Here is a 17,034-nt window from a genome sequence, read left to right as displayed (position 1 = left end):
TGCCTGAGCACCTCTCCTGGGTGCCTTCCTTTCCCCAACTCTGAGTGGTCCCTGCCATCTCTGAGCCATGCTGTACTTGCTGTAGATTTCTCCCAGCCTTTGCCACCTTCTATTTGCAACGAAAGTGACTTGTGTACTTGTCTCCTCTGGAGGTGTGCAGGTAGGCCATTGTTGGTCAGCTTGGCATCCCCTCAGTGCCTCACACATATTTTCTTAAAACTTTTTTTAAATCTTTCAAACATTGCACCAAAATTATAGTGTATATATTCCCTTCATTTAGATTTACTATTTAATTTTTCTCATATTTCTTTGCTTTTTCTTTTATGTATTTGGTACAGTGCTGGGATTACAGGCATGTGCCACCACGCCCAGTCTTGGTGGCCAGCTCAACGCACCTGGGGTGGGGCCAGCATTGCATGCAGTGCTGGGATCGATCTTTGCTTTCTAAAATTATGATTTTTTTTTTCCTGAGTCATCTGAAGGAAAATTGAAGATACTATGATCCTTCCACATGGGTCTCTTAAGAAACGAGGACTTGTAAATAACTATTACAATGACCAGATTCAGGAAAATCAGCAGAATAGCGTATGCCATCACCTCATACACAGTCCATAATTAAGTTTTGACAGTCGTCCTAGTGCCTTTCTAACATTTTTTTTCTGATGCGGAATGGTGCGCTGGTTTACCTCTGATGTACAGATTCTTTGTCTATCAAGACAGTGCCTTAGGAGACCGGCTGTAGAATAGCTTATGGTTTGGGTTTTGCTGATGCTTTCTCTTGGTTGGAATCTCATGTGCACTTTCAAGCAATAGTAGTATCTATAAGTGAAGTTTCTCCTCTTCCACATGATGTCATTTTGCTCCATTTGAGGGGAGTTACCTTTGATCCTTGGTAAGGTGCAGTCTACCAGTTTTCCATAGTGTGCAGGGTGTAAGCATGGATTTATAACCATCTAACATGGAAAGACAAGAGAGAGCATCAGACCAGTGATTTTTGTTGTGGGGGCCAGGGAGATGGCTCAGTACAATTTTTTTTTTTTTTTTTTTTTTTTTGTGGAACCGGGATTGGACTCAGGCCCTTGCGCTTACCAGGGAAGTGCTTATTCCACTGAGCCATCTCCCTGGCTTGACCAGTGATTTTTCTGTGGCTTGGAGCTGCTGGGTGTGGAGGGTGTAACGGCAACCTGGGGAGGAGGAGGAAGTGGAAGGGCGAGGAGAAGGCTGAGTAGGCCTGGCACATTCTAGAGCAGCCCTGCTTCAATGACCACTTCTACTTTCAAACCCTACTAAACTAATCCCATTGCCTTGGAGTTTACATGAGATTCAGGGAGACCTGAGGACTTCCCCACAGGGCCATAGCTAGTTTATCATGATGCCAAAATATAGTCCTGATCTCTGGAACCCTACACTGTATTGCTGCTGGCCCAGGGACTCTTTTAAGAAAACAGAAACTGCGCTGGGGAGATAGCTCAGTGGAATAAGTGCTTGCACAAGGTCCTGAGTTCAATCCCTGGTACCACCAAAAAAAAAGAAAGAAAGAAAGAAAGAAAGGAAAACAGGAACCTTATTTGATCCTGAAAATATACACACATGCATGCATGTGTGCGTGCGATTACATTTTACAATTTTAGGAACTGAGAAGTCCGTGAGCTAATCTGCAACCCTAGCTTTCCATCATAGTATGTTGTTCGTGTTTTGTTTAATGTGAGCTTTACCGTTTGCCTTTGGGGGTGGTTTCTGAAAAGCTTTAGGTGCTTTGCACAGTGGGAGGCTTGACTTCCTGGGCTGGGTAGCCTTGCAGTGGGCAAGGAGGGCATGCCGTCTCCTCCTGCCCATAGGGTGAAGACAGTATCTATTGCAGGCTGCAAGATGAACAATGTGAATGTGGTGTACACGCCGTGGTCAAACCTGAAGAAGACAGCTGATATGGATGTGGGGCAAATAGGCTTTCACAGGCAGAAGGATGTAAGTGTTTTGCAGCTGAAAGTGGTATGAACACACCCCCTGTTCTGTCCCTGGAAGGCTTGCCCCCTTTTCCTGGGAGAAAAGAACAAAAAATAAAGACTCAATTCCATCTCTCTCCAAGGTAAAAATTGTAACAGTGGAAAAGAAGGTGAATGAGATCCTGAACCGATTAGAAAAGACCAAATTGGAACGGTTCCCAGACCTAGCAGCAGAAAAAGAAGGCAGGGATCGCGAAGAGAGAAATGAGAAAAAAGCCCAAATTCAGGAAATGAAAAGGAGAGAAAAAGAAGAAATGAAGAAGAAGAAGGAAATGGATGAACTGAGGTATGTTGGAACTATGCCGCTGAGTTTGCCTGTGAGATTGTTCCCTGAAGTTTTAATCATGAGTTAACTCCCAAGAATGGCACCAATACAGGGAGGGGCCTATAACAACCTCACAGCCTTGAATGAGTTAAGCCATTTATACTAATGTGCCAGTCAGATGAATTGTCTTTTTTTTATTTATTTAGGACAGGGTCTACAGGCTCTCAGTACACAGATCGGACTCGTAGTAATTTTCCTTTTCAGCCTCCCAAGTGCTGGGATTATAGGCGAGTGCCACCACGCCCAGTCTCAGTCGCTGTCTCAGCACGCCCCGGGGACAGGGCTGGCAAGCATGCCGGGATCAAACCCTGGCCACTAGGCTCTGCCTAAGCAGGCACGTTAGTCTGCTGAGCTATCTGGCCGGCCCTTGAATTGCCTTTTTACAGAGACAGGATATGAGAATGTGTGAAATAAAACGGCTAATTGTATTAGATAAACCATGATGGGTTTTCGTTAGAGTCTGATTTGTAAAGTTCTTCAGAAGGAAAAAGCTGCTATAATAAGTGGTTGTTTGATGGTGGCTTTGCTTCTTTGGTCCTGGGGAGAAGCCAGGGCCTTGCAGTGCTCAGCAAGCTCTGCCACTGAGCTGCTTCCAGCCGCCTGAGTAATGCTGAATATTAACTAGCTGTGCAGCTTGAATGCAGTTGTCTTGGCCTGAGAGGCCAACACTAGTTAAGTCTGAAAGCTGTTTTTAACTCTTTTTTTATATTTTGAAAGTTTAAAGTAGTTAATGGAAGTCTGCTCCATTGCTCTATATTTTTTTAATTTTTCCTTAATTTTTCTCTATATTTTTGAACAATAATTAAAATCCAATTTGACTTCTAGAATACTAGCAAATAAAATAGGAAATACAGATGATACATTTTCTATTGTTTCTCTAACAAATTGCCACCCATTTATTTGATTAAAACAAACAGAAATTTAATATCTTATGGTCCTGTAGATTAGAAGTCCAGTAGATTTCTCGCTGGGCTAATGTCAGGATGTTGCAGGGCTTTATTCCTTTCTGGAGGTTCCAGACAGAATCTCCTTTTTCAGCTTCTGAGACTTCCCACATTCCATGGTTTGCGGCCCCTTGTTCCCTCTCAAAGCCACAGGCACTGCCTCCTCGCTGATCACAAGTGTCTCTCTCTGCTTTTAAGGAGCAATGATGTGACTGGATTGTACCCACCTAGACAATCCGGGATGATTGTCTTTAATCCTCTTTATCTTAAGGCCTTTAATTTAATTGCACCTGCAAAGTCTGTTTTGACCCTGTAAGGTAACAAAAAGATGTGTAGGTTTAGAGTACACTTGACACTGTGAGGTGGGGGTTGGAGAGAGCATCATTCAGCCACTCCACTGATTCTATATAAATATGTACTGCTGCTGCTGATCAGGCCCTTTTTCTTTCTTGACTAAGAGAAATTATTCCTTTGACTGATATTCGTATTTCTTCCTGTGGTTTTCTATAGATACCATGTTATGAGTATACCCCTTGTCTTAGCTACTCTTCTCTCATTGCTGGGACAAGTACCTGACACTCAGAATGAAAGAAGGAAAGGTTTATTTAGCTCTCAGTTACTGGAGGTTTCAGTCCATACTCAGCTGGCTCCAAGGCAGAGCAGCACATGGCAGAAAGCAACCTTTCATGGCAGTGGCAAAGAGCAAGAGCACAAGGGAGGGGCAGCAGCAGCTCAAGCAGCTGGCTTCTCTTCCCACCTTACATTGAAATGCAGATTACCTGCCCCAGGGAGGTGCAGCAGCCACACCCACAATAATCAATCACAGACTCCAGAAGCTGCCCCAAGACTGCAGGAGGCTTTGGGGGGACACCTAGACACACACCATAACACCCCTGTAGTGGATTTCTAACTGAGTGGATTTCTAACTGGTGGTCAAGTTATTACACCCAGCTGAGTTAAACTAGTGTGCTGGATGAGGGGGCCCACCTGAGGGCTGTCGCCAGCAGCTTAAAGGCAGGACAGGAGAAGCTGCTGTAAATTAGGGACACAGTTTGGAGAAGCTGTTGGAAGCTGCTAGTTCTCTCAGGCTGTTCTCTGGAGGACCTTGTCATGCTGACTTTCCCAGTGAACTTTGGAGGAGCTTGGGTCCTCGTCTTGAGCTTTGCTTCCCGGCCCCAGAGGGGAAGATGGTGCACTGCTCAGCCTCATGGACAAGCTTGTCACACTGGCTTTCCTGATGGGAACTCGGCTTTCCTCATCACTGGAGGAGCGTGGGACCTCACTGTTCTGAGGATGGCTGTGGTACTTTTGGGGGAGCTCTGGTGCTTAACCTGAGCGTTGCTTCCTGGCTCCAGTTTGGATCCCCCAGCCTGCTAGCTCAGATCCTTCATCCTGCTGGCATAGGCGTCCCAGCTTCCACCATTGACCTTTGGGCCTTTCCAGCACAGATTCATGAAGTGGACCTGCATGAGACTTCGTTGTGGGCTCAAGGCCTCCAGTTGGTCTTGTGGCAGGCATTGTTATGAGCTCTAGGTTTTTAGCTGGATTCATGCAGAATATTAGGATCCAGGCCTTCAGCTAGAGTCTTTTGTATTTGTGTGTGTGGACATTTAAAATAAAAATGTTATTTCCTGCCCTTCTTGGATATGATTCTTGGGTAATTCATTATAAAATACTATTATAAAATGTGTCCTGTATTATATTGTTCCCCTTGCAAGAGCCCCAAACCATGACACCTCCTAAAAAGAGTGTAAATAGCATACGTTGCCTTTGGAAACGATGAGTCTTGCTGTGTCTTGACCTAATTTCCTTGGGATGCCGTTGACTCTTAGGCTGTTGGGTTAGAATGTAGGTATTATGGTCATATGCTTTTTTCATTAGTTCTTCCCATGCGTGTGTTCCTCTTGGGGGTTCTGCTAAAGCAGGATGCTTAACTTCATTTAAAATAAAAATGATGGGCCTGGGGAGATGGCTCAGTGGAATAAGCACTTCCCTGGCAAGCACAAGGGCCTGAGTTCAATCCCCGGTTCCACCAAAAAAAAAAATAAATAAATAAAATCTATCTTTGGCCAAGGGAGATGGCTCAGTGGAATAAGCGCTTCCCTGGTAAGCACAGGGACCTGAGTTCAATCCCTGGTTCCGAAAAAAAACCACAAATAGGCTAAAATAAAAATGTTATTCTGAGTTATGATTTGCAAACAAGACACAGACTGACGTGTAGACTCAAATGTATGATGTGGCCTAGGATTTGTGAGTAAAAGAAAAATTACCAACTCTGTCAGTGTAGAAAAGTTTGTAAATTCTGAGTGATGGATGATTTGGAGAAGTTCATTATTTTTTGGTTGTAGTTTAGAATATGGGAAAGCTGAAGACACACTTTTTTGTACCCTTCATAGCTATATATATATTTTTTTTAAGAGACATGGATGTTAGATGTTAGAAACATAATAGCACGTATTTACTAACAAGATTCAGTAAGGGAGAATAGGTAACTGTTTAGATACTGCACTAAAAGTGTTTAGTTGTGTTAGCTCATTTATTAGGTGGGTATTTTTGTTGTCTGCTCTTTGTAGAAGAAAAACTAAATCTGAGAAGCAATTATGTCACATAACTTGATTCTCAGGCCCACATACATTATTCTTCTGCCCTTTAATTCAATTTCAAAAGTTTTATTCAGTATGGAATAAGGTTTTTTTTGTTGTTGTTGTTCCTCGAATGCCTTCAGGGCACTTTTGGCTAGCTGGAGAGGTGTGAGGTTTGAACTCCAGCAACCTGAGGCTGACAGCTTTGTGGAAGCAGCCACTTAAAGGCCTGAGCTAGGGCCAGGCCCCCTTTTATTCAGTATGAATCAAGTAATTTATAGATGTTATAATTTACCTGAGAAAAACACTATTCTATGTTTTGAATTGAGATATATATATATATATATATATATATATATATATATGAGAGAGAGAGAGAGATTACTAAAATGTATTTAGTGTAATTTTACTAGTTTTAAAAGATATAGGCGTTTAAGTCGAAGACATTTATTAAAAGACTATGTCGCTTGGGCTTTTTATTTCTGTATTTGGCACAGGGTCTCACTAGGCAGCTTGGACTTGTGATCCTCCCAGCACTGAGATTACAGGCATGCATCACCATGCATTGACACAGTGGCCTGCTCAGGGTGCGGGGGGAGCATGTGGCATGTGGGGCTGGGGATCGAACCCTGGTCCTGAGCTTGCCTAAGCAGGTGTTTAGTCTGTTGAACTATCTCACCAGCCCTTTGGGCTTCCTTTCATAATAACAGTTAAAATATTTATGTGAACTTAGGGGAAAAATTATCGGTCTTTAACAAGTAAAATCTTTGCTTCAGGAGTTTATCTAGTCATTCCCATTTTGTAAGCTGTCACTAGTCACTTGCATTTTTAAATAGTCATTGTAAGCCTCAGAATACCGAAACACAATTTCTGTGTTTATAACTGTTAAACATGGGCCACACAGACAGCATTCTGTAGCATGCTGTACAAGACAGAAGAACGCATGACAAGGTTGTCATGCAGGAGTGGATGCAGGGACATATCAAGGTTTCCTTGGCATATCCAGAGCTGCAGTTTGCAAGTTATATCTTGCAGTTTTTGTGAAACTCCATCAACAGGCTCTAAACTTCTGATTTAACATATAAGGTGTATCTTAGAAGTATACTTCAAAAAATTTATTACAGTAAAATGCACATTGCCATGAATCCTCCAAATACTCCACCTACCTTCAAACAGTTTATCTCATTGTTCTTGCCACTTTCTGAAGCAATTCTAGAAGTCGTCCTTCCTGAAGGTCTTTAGTTGCTTTGTCATGGCTGTCTCACTGTCCTGAATTGATTCAAAATGTGTAAGGCAAATTTATGTCAGGTGAAAACATTATGTTGTGTCGTTCTCCACCCTGTGCACTGACTGGATCTGGTACTGCATGACTTCTGGCTCTTCCCTACAGTAAAAATGACCATGGAGGGTAAATGTTTTCAATTGATTCAGGACATGTGAGCAGCCACAGCAGCATAACTAAAGATGCTCATGAAAGAACTTCCAGAGCTGCTTCAGGAAGTGACAAAAAGTCGGGTATGGTAGTGCACACCTGCAATCCCAGCACTTGGGGGCTGAGAAAGGAGGCTTGCTGCAAGTTCAAGATCTGTCTGGGCTATGCAGTGCATTCTAGGTGGGCCTTAACTGTATAGCAAAGTCCATCTCAAAATAAAAGGGAGGGGGGATAAAAGCAATACAGTAAGTGTGTGCAGAATGGGGAGGAGGGTTTTGAGGCAGAGATCACTTCAGCAAGGAGATCAATGTGTGGACGGTTGCCGCTCAGAAGTGGTACAGCAGAAATTCAAACTCAAGTCTGTAATTCTGCAGTCCTTACTGTATACACTGCTGCTTTTGAGGCAAAGAATGAAAAGGTGGGACAAGGCCATATATAGGCAAACAGAATGAAAAGTGATATTGTACAGTGGTTTAAAAGGTTTCATTTAGTTCAAAATTTCATATAAGTAATAAGGGAACCTTTACACGTTTCATGTGACATTGGGTAGAAATAGACTTGTATGGTGAATTTAGTAACCACATGTAAAAGAGGTAACTGTAAGGCTAATGATTAAAAGGATTACCTGGCCTCTCAAAGAAACCGCTTTGTCGTCCTTCATTTTCTTTACCTCATACACACTGTTGCTATCTTCACCAGTAATACTGTGTTAATTATAAGCACCTTTACAGGAGGGCTTGTGCAGCACTACCTCCCTGTATACATGGCAGTGCTTCGCATATTTTTTTCTCTTTTTTTCTTTTTTTTTTTTTTTTTTTTTTGTATTTTAGGGAAGGGTCTACAGGGTGTTCAGGGTCTCACTACTGGATTGGACTCATAGTGATCTGCCTCTTTACAGCCTTCTAAGAGCTGGGATTACAGGCATGCACCACCATGCCCAGTTTCAATTGCTGTCTCAGTGTGCCCTGGGGGTGGGGCCAGCACAACAGGCCCGGGGATTGAACCCCTGGCCCCTGCACCTGCTTGCAGGGGCTTTAATCCACTGAGCTATTTGGCTGACCCTGCATATCTATTCAGAGTGATGAGTCAGTGTGTCGTGAATGAATGAGGGACCAGGATTAGCTTCTGTGCTGCTGTGGTTCTTAAAGTGGAGATCAGACTGCCTGCAGTTAGCTGAAAAGGCCGGAAAGTGCTTTAGGCAGAGAGAGCTGTGTGCAAAGATGCTGGGTGGGAAGCTGCAAAGCAAACAGGACTAACATCCTGAAGGTCTAGGCCAGCAGGAGTGAGAGGAGGTGGATCAAGGGGCTGGTCCATGAAGGGCCTGAGTGATCATGTTTGTCTTCATACCGGGCATGGCTCTTCACATCATCAAAAGCTTTCCAGCAGAAGGGTGGTACCATGTGAGTTCAGGGAGTCACTACAAACAGAACCAGTGTGGATGTGGGTAGCTGAAGAGCGATTGGCAGTTGTCCACAGGTGGTGGGAGCTGGAACTGTGGTAGGAACGTGCAGTGAAAGCGGACCAATGAGAGATACATTTATAGGTACAGTGACCTGTTGATAGCGTGGATTGAGGGGAGGGCAAAAAGGACTCCTGGGTTTTGGGTTTGAAGTGGAATGGACAGTGTCATTCTTTGAGCTAGGGAGTAGCAGGCAGTACAGGGGACTGAAATTGGTTTCAGTAAGAGACAGACCATGCATTAGATGTAGAAACCCCAAAATACCTTTGAGACAGCTATCACAGAGGCAGTTAGATTAATGGGTGAAACTCAGAGGAAACATATGGCCTAGGAAAAGGTAAAACATGTTTTGCTTTCATATAGGTGAGAATTCTGGCCCCACTTGGGTGGTAAATGTTCGTGAAATGCTCATTGACTAAATAACTTCATTTTAAATATTTTCTTTTCTCCTAGGAGCTATTCATCATTAATGAAAGCTGAGAATATGTCTTCAAATCAGGTGTGTTCAAGTTATATGCTTTAATGTACCTTGAAATAATTCACTAGCATTTTTAATAAGTGAGTTACTGGCCACAGTGATATTATAAAGCACATTCCGTGGTTGAAAACTGTTGTGCTGTGCTCAGGCTGAGTTCTGATAGGCATTGCCCCATTTCCCTGTTGACTTTTCTCATATGTTTCAATAGCTCATTTTTTTTGGTGCTAGAAGTTGAACTCAGGCCCTTGCGCTTCAGGCACTTGTGCCACTGAGCTCTATCCACAGCCCAAATAGCTTACTTTTAAAATTTTTTTTAATTTTTTTTATTACATTTATTTATTTATTTATTGTGTGTGTGTGTGTGTGTGTGTGTGGCCAGCTCAGCCCACCAGGGGGCGGGGCTGGCTGGCATGTGGTGCTGGGGATTGAACCGGGGTCCCTGTGCTTTGCTAAGCTTGTTCCAAGTAGGTGCTTTAGACCACTGAGCCATCTCGCCAGCCCCTAAATAGCTTACTTTTAGAAAGACATTGTCATTCTGTGTTTACTGGGAAGTACAGGCCCATTAGTATACATTAGAATGTGCTGGCCTTCCACTGCTATAACAAAATACCTGAGATGATTTTTTAAAAAAGTTTTGTCTGACTCACTGTTTGGAGATTTCAGCCCATGGTCAGTTGGCCTCACTGCTTTTGGGCCAGGGGAGAGGCAGCCTGTTGTGGTAGAAGCAGCGGCAGAGTAAGCTGCTCACCCCTGGCAGCCAGGAAAGGGGCCCCATTGTACTTCCACTGCCAAGCCCTGCCTCTTAAAAGTTCCACCTCTAGTGCCTGGAAACCAAGCCTGCAGCCCCTGGGCCCCTGGGGCCAGTCCAGATCCAGCCTGTAGCACAGGACTCCCCCGTTGTCAGACCCACAAAGTGCCCTGATTTGTTCATCTGTGACTCGATTCTACAGTGTAACAGCAGGAATAAAATGATCACCTTCATGAAAAAGAAAGTAAACGTTCTAACCTTGAGTTCTTATTCTGGAGCCTAAGTGACAAAATTGGCTGTTTTCATGTTCCTGGCACTGGGGAAATGGTGATCCATGGCCTAGTGCCAAAGGGATCTTTTTTTTTTTTTTAAGTATTATCTTTTATTTAGTGTGTGTGTGTGTGTGTGTGTGTGTGTGTGTGTGGCCAGCTCAGCACACCAGGGGGCGGGGCTGGCCGGCATGTGGTGCTGGGGGACCGAACCGCGGTCCCTGTGTTTTGCTTGGCTTAGCTTGTTCTAAGTAGGTGCTCCAGACCACTGAGCCATCTCACCAGCCCCATTGGAATAAGGATTTTTTTTTTTTTTTTTGTTCCTCGAATGCCTTCAGGGCACTTTTGGCCAGTGGGAAAGTTGTGAGGTTCGAACTCCAGCAACCCGAGGCTGACAGCTTTGTGGAAGCAGCCACTTAAAGGCCTGAGCTAGGGACAGGCCCCCCAAAGGGATCTTTTTAATATCCACACCTGTTTCATTGGAACCGAGTTAGAGACTTGCAGACTTCGTTCCCCAGTTATGCCGCAGTGTCAGAGGGAGCAAATTGAAGTGTTGAGTGAATAATAGTCCTTAGATGAAATTGAAACTGTGAATATACTTGGAAGTTGCAGGTTTTATTAAATAATCTTAAAGTACATACTTTAGATTGGCACTAGGTCATGTGCGAGCTATTAATTGCATATGCTATTTAAATTAAGTAAAACCACATTAAAACTTGCATTCCTGGGGCTGGGGAGATAGCTCAGTAGAATAAGCGCTTGCCTGGCAAGCACAAGGGCCTGAGTTCAATCCCCGGTTCCACCAAAAGAAAAAAAAAGAAAAGAAAGTATCTTTGTACATGTTTAGAACAGATCTTTTAAAAATAGTATTTTCCACCTGCATTTGTATGCACAGATGCAGAAGTCCAACTGTATACCACATGTATATGAACACCATCTGATTAGTGACACGTGCTAGTTTCAAGACTAAGAATTAATTTGCAGACCTAAAAATTACCACCCATGCTACCCTGCTCATAGTCTGTTTCTTCATGCCCGTGTACCTGAGCTGTAGGTTTGAGTTCAAGTTCTGAAGGAAATTTTGCATTATTTTTGTTTCTCTTTAGTGGACAGACATATCTCTCCTCACCCACATTCAGAAGGAAAAGTTTTAATTCTTCTTGTAATCGTCTTCTGTTAGGAAATACAAGCTTTATACTTTAATTTGGCAGCATGGTCAGTTAATTTTTTTAAGAGAATACAAAATGGTAAAAAGAAAAAGAAAAAGAACTAAAGAAATGGTACAGCATTTCACTACAGTTAATTTTTATTCAAGGGCTGTTTATATAAAATAAAGACTTGATTGTTTCATTTATACAAGTTTATCAGGAAGAATACTTTCACTCTGAAGTTGATTTTAACTTTAAATTATCAGGCTTCTATTTAGGATAATCTCTTCAATCCATCATTTCTTTTTAATCTTTTTAAATTTGTTATTATGAATCATAAACAACTACTTTATAACATTCCTTTGGTTTATCAGCTTATACTGGGTAACGAGAAACCTAGTTGTTAAATTGAAAAGCATATTGACTCAAAGTAGAAGGAATCTAAAATAGGAAAGTTGTCCAAATAGTCTCAGATCTCAGATAAGTAGTTAAAATTTTCTTTGATCCCAGAACATAGACCCTCAGACAAGCAGGACCTCTGTGGATCTCACTGAGAACCTCTGTAGGGAGTAACACAATGTGGCTGTCACCAGCCCAGAAGTTGTTCCCCCCAAGTAAGTAGGTCAGAAAGCTGATGCTTGGAAATATATGGCGACCCTTTCAGACAATGTAGATGCTATTACTTGAGTTGGGCACTCTGGGACAGTCAGCCTTGTGCCTGGACCGACTCCAAACTGTCTGCTCCCTGCCATTACCTGAGGCACCTGCATCATGGCCTCTGTGCCTTGTGCTAATGGAAGAGAGGCAGAGAGAGAGCCACTGAGGAAAGCTGGAGATGAACCCAGACTTCCTGGCTTGCCACTGTGTTGTACCTACTCCTGGCCTTTCCCTGCCATCTCTAACAGAGGTTGTCACGAGAGGAGCATGTGTGAGCCTAACCTCTCACCATCACTAACAGCACTGGTGTCAAGATAAAACTAGTGTACTGCTCAGGTGACATTGTTAGGCCAGTGTACCAGGCCTCTGCTGGTGAATGTGGCAGAGGAGCCTGGCATCCACATGGGTGCCTGTTCTTCGGGACTATCATAAACCACAGAACAAAAATCGGTCCCTTTACTCTGAATGCCATTACAGAAGGTTTTTGTTTAATCAAAATTGGCAAGCTGGCCAATTTGGTAGCTACATTATACTTGGCTTTCTAAGGACTTTTCAAAAAAGAAAAGGGAAAAAAAGGGAAAAGAAAAGGAAAGAAAAAGGGAGGGACAGAGGAAAACGAAGGAGAAATGAGGGAGGAAGGGCCATAATAAGGCCATTGTTTGAAGGCTGGGGTGACTCAGTGGTAGAGCACTTGCCTGCTGTGCAGGAAGCCCTGGGTTCAATCCCCAGTACTGCAAAAACAAACAAAAAACAATTCAGCAGTCTTGGGGTTCAGCAGACTGGAGTTTAGGTTAGCTGTTGGCATAAAACTATTGAGACAGTGTGTGTTCAGTATAGTTGTTAAAGGATTAATCATTCGTTTTTCAAAAAAAAAAGTTAATGTCCATTTAAGGTACATACCATGGTAATATAGGGTACATGTGCATGGTAAAAGTTATTGTAGCGAAACAGATTAACATCCACCATCTCATAGTTACTCATTTAAAAACAAAACATGAGTTTCATGCTAGGTTTAGCCACTATTGTACAAAATCACGTTTTCCTACAGTCCCATTTATGACATGAGGGCTGGTGTCATCATTTGGGAACCATGTTAACTCAGTGGTGTGACTCAGTGGTATGACTCAGTGGCACCTGCTAGCCCAGAGGACTAATAAAGATGGACAGGAAATGAGCGAGTTTAGTCCTTTTTACTTTCTGCACTCTGAGAATGAGGGATGGGACATAGGCTTGTCAGTTAAGATTCTAATTGTAAATTTAAAGTATTAAGTTATTTATTTGCAAGGCTTTTATAGTTTCTCTATTTTGTTTCCTACAGGACGGCAATGATTCAGATGAATTCATGTGAAAGGAGAAAAGGACTTGAAAGATGTGAATGTAGAGACCATTGCAGACTTTTTGATTTTGTCTTCATTCTGAATTTAAAAAACAACCAAAATTCTGCCTTCATTCTACACGGAGATTCTTTGTTTTGAGTTTTAAAAAAGGTTCTCTGTTTTTGCTGAGAGAAAGGGACAGATTATGTGTGTGTGTGTGTGTGTGTGTGTGTGTGTGTCTGTGTCTGTGTGTGTCTGTGTGTATACTGATGAACTTGAAGATGACATATAACTTTAGGAAAGTGAAAATATTTTTGCCAGATCATGTCTCAGTGCCTCATGGAAGCCGACTGCCCTTGCTCTTGAGATAGACATTGGAACAGACCAACTCTGAAAAGTATCTGTGTGGCTGTGGTCCATCCCTGAAAACAGATGTCTTGAAATGCTTTCCATGTCCTAAAATATCTTCACTTTTGCTAAGAAGAATGTGTTTGTGGGCAGTTCAGGCCTATGTTCCTGTTTCTGATTTCCTGATTAAAAAAAAAAAGAAAAGAGGGATATAGGTTTGGAAGATGATAGTGATATTTCAGAAGACTGCTGGCTTCAACAGCCACATTCCCTCGTGTCGTCTGATTGTGGTGGTGTCGTGCCCCTCAGCTCTTGGCTTGTCCCCACTCAGAGTTGGGGCCTCAGGTTTGGTAGTATCATATTTAAAGAAATAGTTGGTCTATTAACGTGGCCTTGTGGCAGTTGTTCCCTGAGCGCCAAGTGACCAGGGCCACAGATGGAACAGCTTCCAGTATCTGGAGTCCAGCCTCAGCACAGAGGGAGACAGGAAGGGATGCTCTGTGAATTGTTTGGGAGACACAGGTGACCTGACTTTGTCTTTGGATATAGCATGAATCAAAAGCCCATATTGGATTACAATTTTAGAAGAAAATCAAGCATTTCTGTAGTCAGCCAAGTTGTTCCTTTCCTTACCTTGGAATAGATTGAAGTTTTGTAACCCCAGAGTTCTAATTTCTCAGTTGTAGACTCAGTAACTGAATATATAATTACTGCTTGTCAGAAACACCTGCTGCCCAGTGTGATTCTGGCCAGTAGATAAATTCTTATTTCACTGTGTGAGGCGACCGAACACAGGTGGCTGGATAATAAGCATGCACATTTACATTGTAACACTGTCAGGACGCTGCCCACAGCACTGTTAGCTAACACGGCAAAAAGGGTCTACACTAAACCTTCTAGCTGTTGGAGCACTTTGGCTCTGTGGGTGAAACCTAAAAGACCAGTGGTTCCATTTATGCCAAGTTGGCGTATGGGGTTGAACTGGAAAATTCCCTGAGGCATTAGTCATTAGCCCAATTTTGAGGGAGTATGGAAGACAGCACCAGAGACCACAGAGAATGTGTGTGTGTGAATGGTACTTAGACTTGAGTTACACAATTAAAAAATATAATAAAGTATCTTTTTTAAAATCTGGATGGACACTGATATATAAATTCTTAGAATTTACTTTGTAGAAAATCCCTAACCCAGGGTGGAGAGTGATCTTGCTGTGAAAGTACATTTATCACAGGCTTGTTCTGCAAGCCCTGAGCATCACGCCTGCCAGGGGAGTGCCAAACCCTGCCAGGCTAACCCATTCTGCCATGTTCGAGAGGAGTGTCCTTGCTGGGAACTGCCTGCCTCCCCAGACGCCCACTGTGCCCTGGGGGCTGGCCTTCCGCAGACATTCTAGGTTGCCTGTGCACCAGCAGCTGTGCCGTCCCTGTCCCTCAGCCCTGTGCCTGGTGGTCATTGCTGGCACTGCTGAAGCACTGGGTAGTAACACCACAGGTTCCTTTGTGCGCCACAGGGCACCATATGGCTAGAGCTTCAAGCATAAATAGTTCTTCTCTCTACTGCTTCAACATGTCTAGGCCTCTTCTGAATTCTGAGTTGAACTTAGGGCCTCACCTCCAGTTCTAGGCTGATTTCCTTCTACTTGTGTTTTATTTTGTATGGCTCCCTTGGTTCTAGGAGAAATCAGGAACCTCTTGACATGCAGGTTCCTGGATGACAGGTCGGACTCTTGGCATTGAAGTCCTCTTATTTCTTGCCATTGGCATATTTCCCAAAGTTTTGATGAGAAAATGCATTTTGTACCGTATACGGACCATGTCTCTGATCACATCTGTGCAACCTGAGCTGTGGAAGTGAGGCCCCTCACCAGCTCTGTCTCTTAATTTCAGGTGAGGGTTGCATTGTTAGCCCTTTAACTTTACAAACTGCTCCTGTTCTGTTTGGACAGCTTTAGACTTCCCATTTATTTCCTGCTTTTGTCTGGGGCCACAATCCTTGGGCAAGGAAGGTTTGCCAGCGCTTGTGTTGGGACAGGTACTGGAAAGTTTGCCAGAATATCAAGGATTTTGACAGACTGCCACTCTTCTGTTGAACCCTGTCAGCATCCTTTTGTGTCTTGTGTTGCTTTTAGCTGGAAGCATGGATCTGTAGTGAGCCTTTTAACTACTTGGTGCCAATTGTCCCCCACTTGGGAAAGATGGTGTGAGCTATGCATAACCCCAAGATGGGGGGTCGGGGAGGACACAGCTCCAGCGCCCAGTTGGAGACTGAAGCTCTACCACCCACACCTGCATCTGTCTAAGAAGAGGAAGTTCTCTTTTCTGAGCTGGAACAGTTTATAAGGAAAATTGAGTAGGGCGGTAAAGGAAATTTTCCAGTTTTTCCTGAGTCATAGTATTGAAGCCTGCTTTTTTTGGTTCAATGTGACATGCTGCATGTGCATGACAAATTCCCCATATTCAAAGGGCCATTTAAGAGTGTGCAGGGCAGCTTTTGGTTTCAAAATAGACTATTAAAAAAATCAAGCTATGATCAAGATCCAAAATTAGAAACAAATACCATGCTGAATGTCAGTCTTGACCCTCGTCCAGGGTGTGGCCGCTCAGGAGACTAGCACAGCTGTGGCCCAGATATGTTCACGCTCATGCCACACAGCACAAGAGCTGCTCTGCCAGGCACACCTGAGTCCAGCGAGACGTTTATTGCCTCTTCATTGCAAAAAAATAAAAATAAAAATGATGCCAGCCACAGATACAGTGTGTCCTGGGTGATGTGTAAAAATACAGTCTATAGTTTGAGTAGGTCTCAAAGTTTGTGCAGTTTCACCCAACATCTGTCTTCCAGAGCTTAGTCTCATGATGGGAATTGGTTCCTGGGTTTAGGTGACTAGGGAGAAGGAGCTTCTTGTGCTCCATGTCATGAATGAAACTTTTCAGTTGCTTTTGCAGAAGAAGGAGCTAACCAGTGAAAAGATCTCCTAAGGTTTCCAGGAGGAAGATTGAAGAACCTGAGGCTCAAAGCCTGCATCCGAGTGCTAGTGCTTGGAGTTTGTAAGCTGATCCCCTGTCCTCTCCTCTCCCAAGTTCCCAGGGATCTGCTTGAAATTGAGACTGATGCTTTAGTCTATTTAGTGCAGCTATAGCAAAATACTTGAGGCTAGGGGCTTTATAAGAAGTTTTATTGGCCTGTGCTTCTGGTGCTAAGATGGGCTAGAGAGCGTAGTGCTGGCATCCTGGCAAGGCCCCCAGTGGCAGCATCACAGTATGGAGAAGTGGAAAGGGAAGCAGTTCCATGCAGGACAAGGTAAGTGTGCAGGGTGGCCTTGCTT

General features: G+C 43.4%; 1 protein-coding gene across 1 annotated transcript in view; it reads left to right on the top strand.

Moving 5' to 3' along the window:
* The window catches only part of Ccdc25 (coiled-coil domain containing 25), a 39,122-nt gene extending 25,587 nt beyond the window's left edge, over nt 1–13,535 (top strand). The window contains exons 5-8 of the mRNA XM_023714731.1: nt 1,862–1,965; nt 2,087–2,289; nt 9,199–9,244; nt 13,364–13,535. Of these exons, the coding sequence (XP_023570499.1) occupies nt 1,862–1,965; nt 2,087–2,289; nt 9,199–9,244; nt 13,364–13,393 (383 nt within the window). The 3' untranslated portion in view covers nt 13,394–13,535. The remainder of the gene's footprint in view (nt 1–1,861; nt 1,966–2,086; nt 2,290–9,198; nt 9,245–13,363) is intronic.
* The last annotated feature ends 3,499 nt before the right edge of the window (nt 13,536–17,034 follow it).

The sequence above is a fragment of the Octodon degus genome, unplaced genomic scaffold, assembly GCF_000260255.1.
Source record: "Octodon degus isolate 3935 unplaced genomic scaffold, OctDeg1.0 scaffold00036, whole genome shotgun sequence".
Classification (NCBI taxonomy): domain Eukaryota; kingdom Metazoa; phylum Chordata; class Mammalia; order Rodentia; family Octodontidae; genus Octodon; species Octodon degus.
This window is presented reverse-complemented; position numbering and strand designations above follow the sequence as displayed.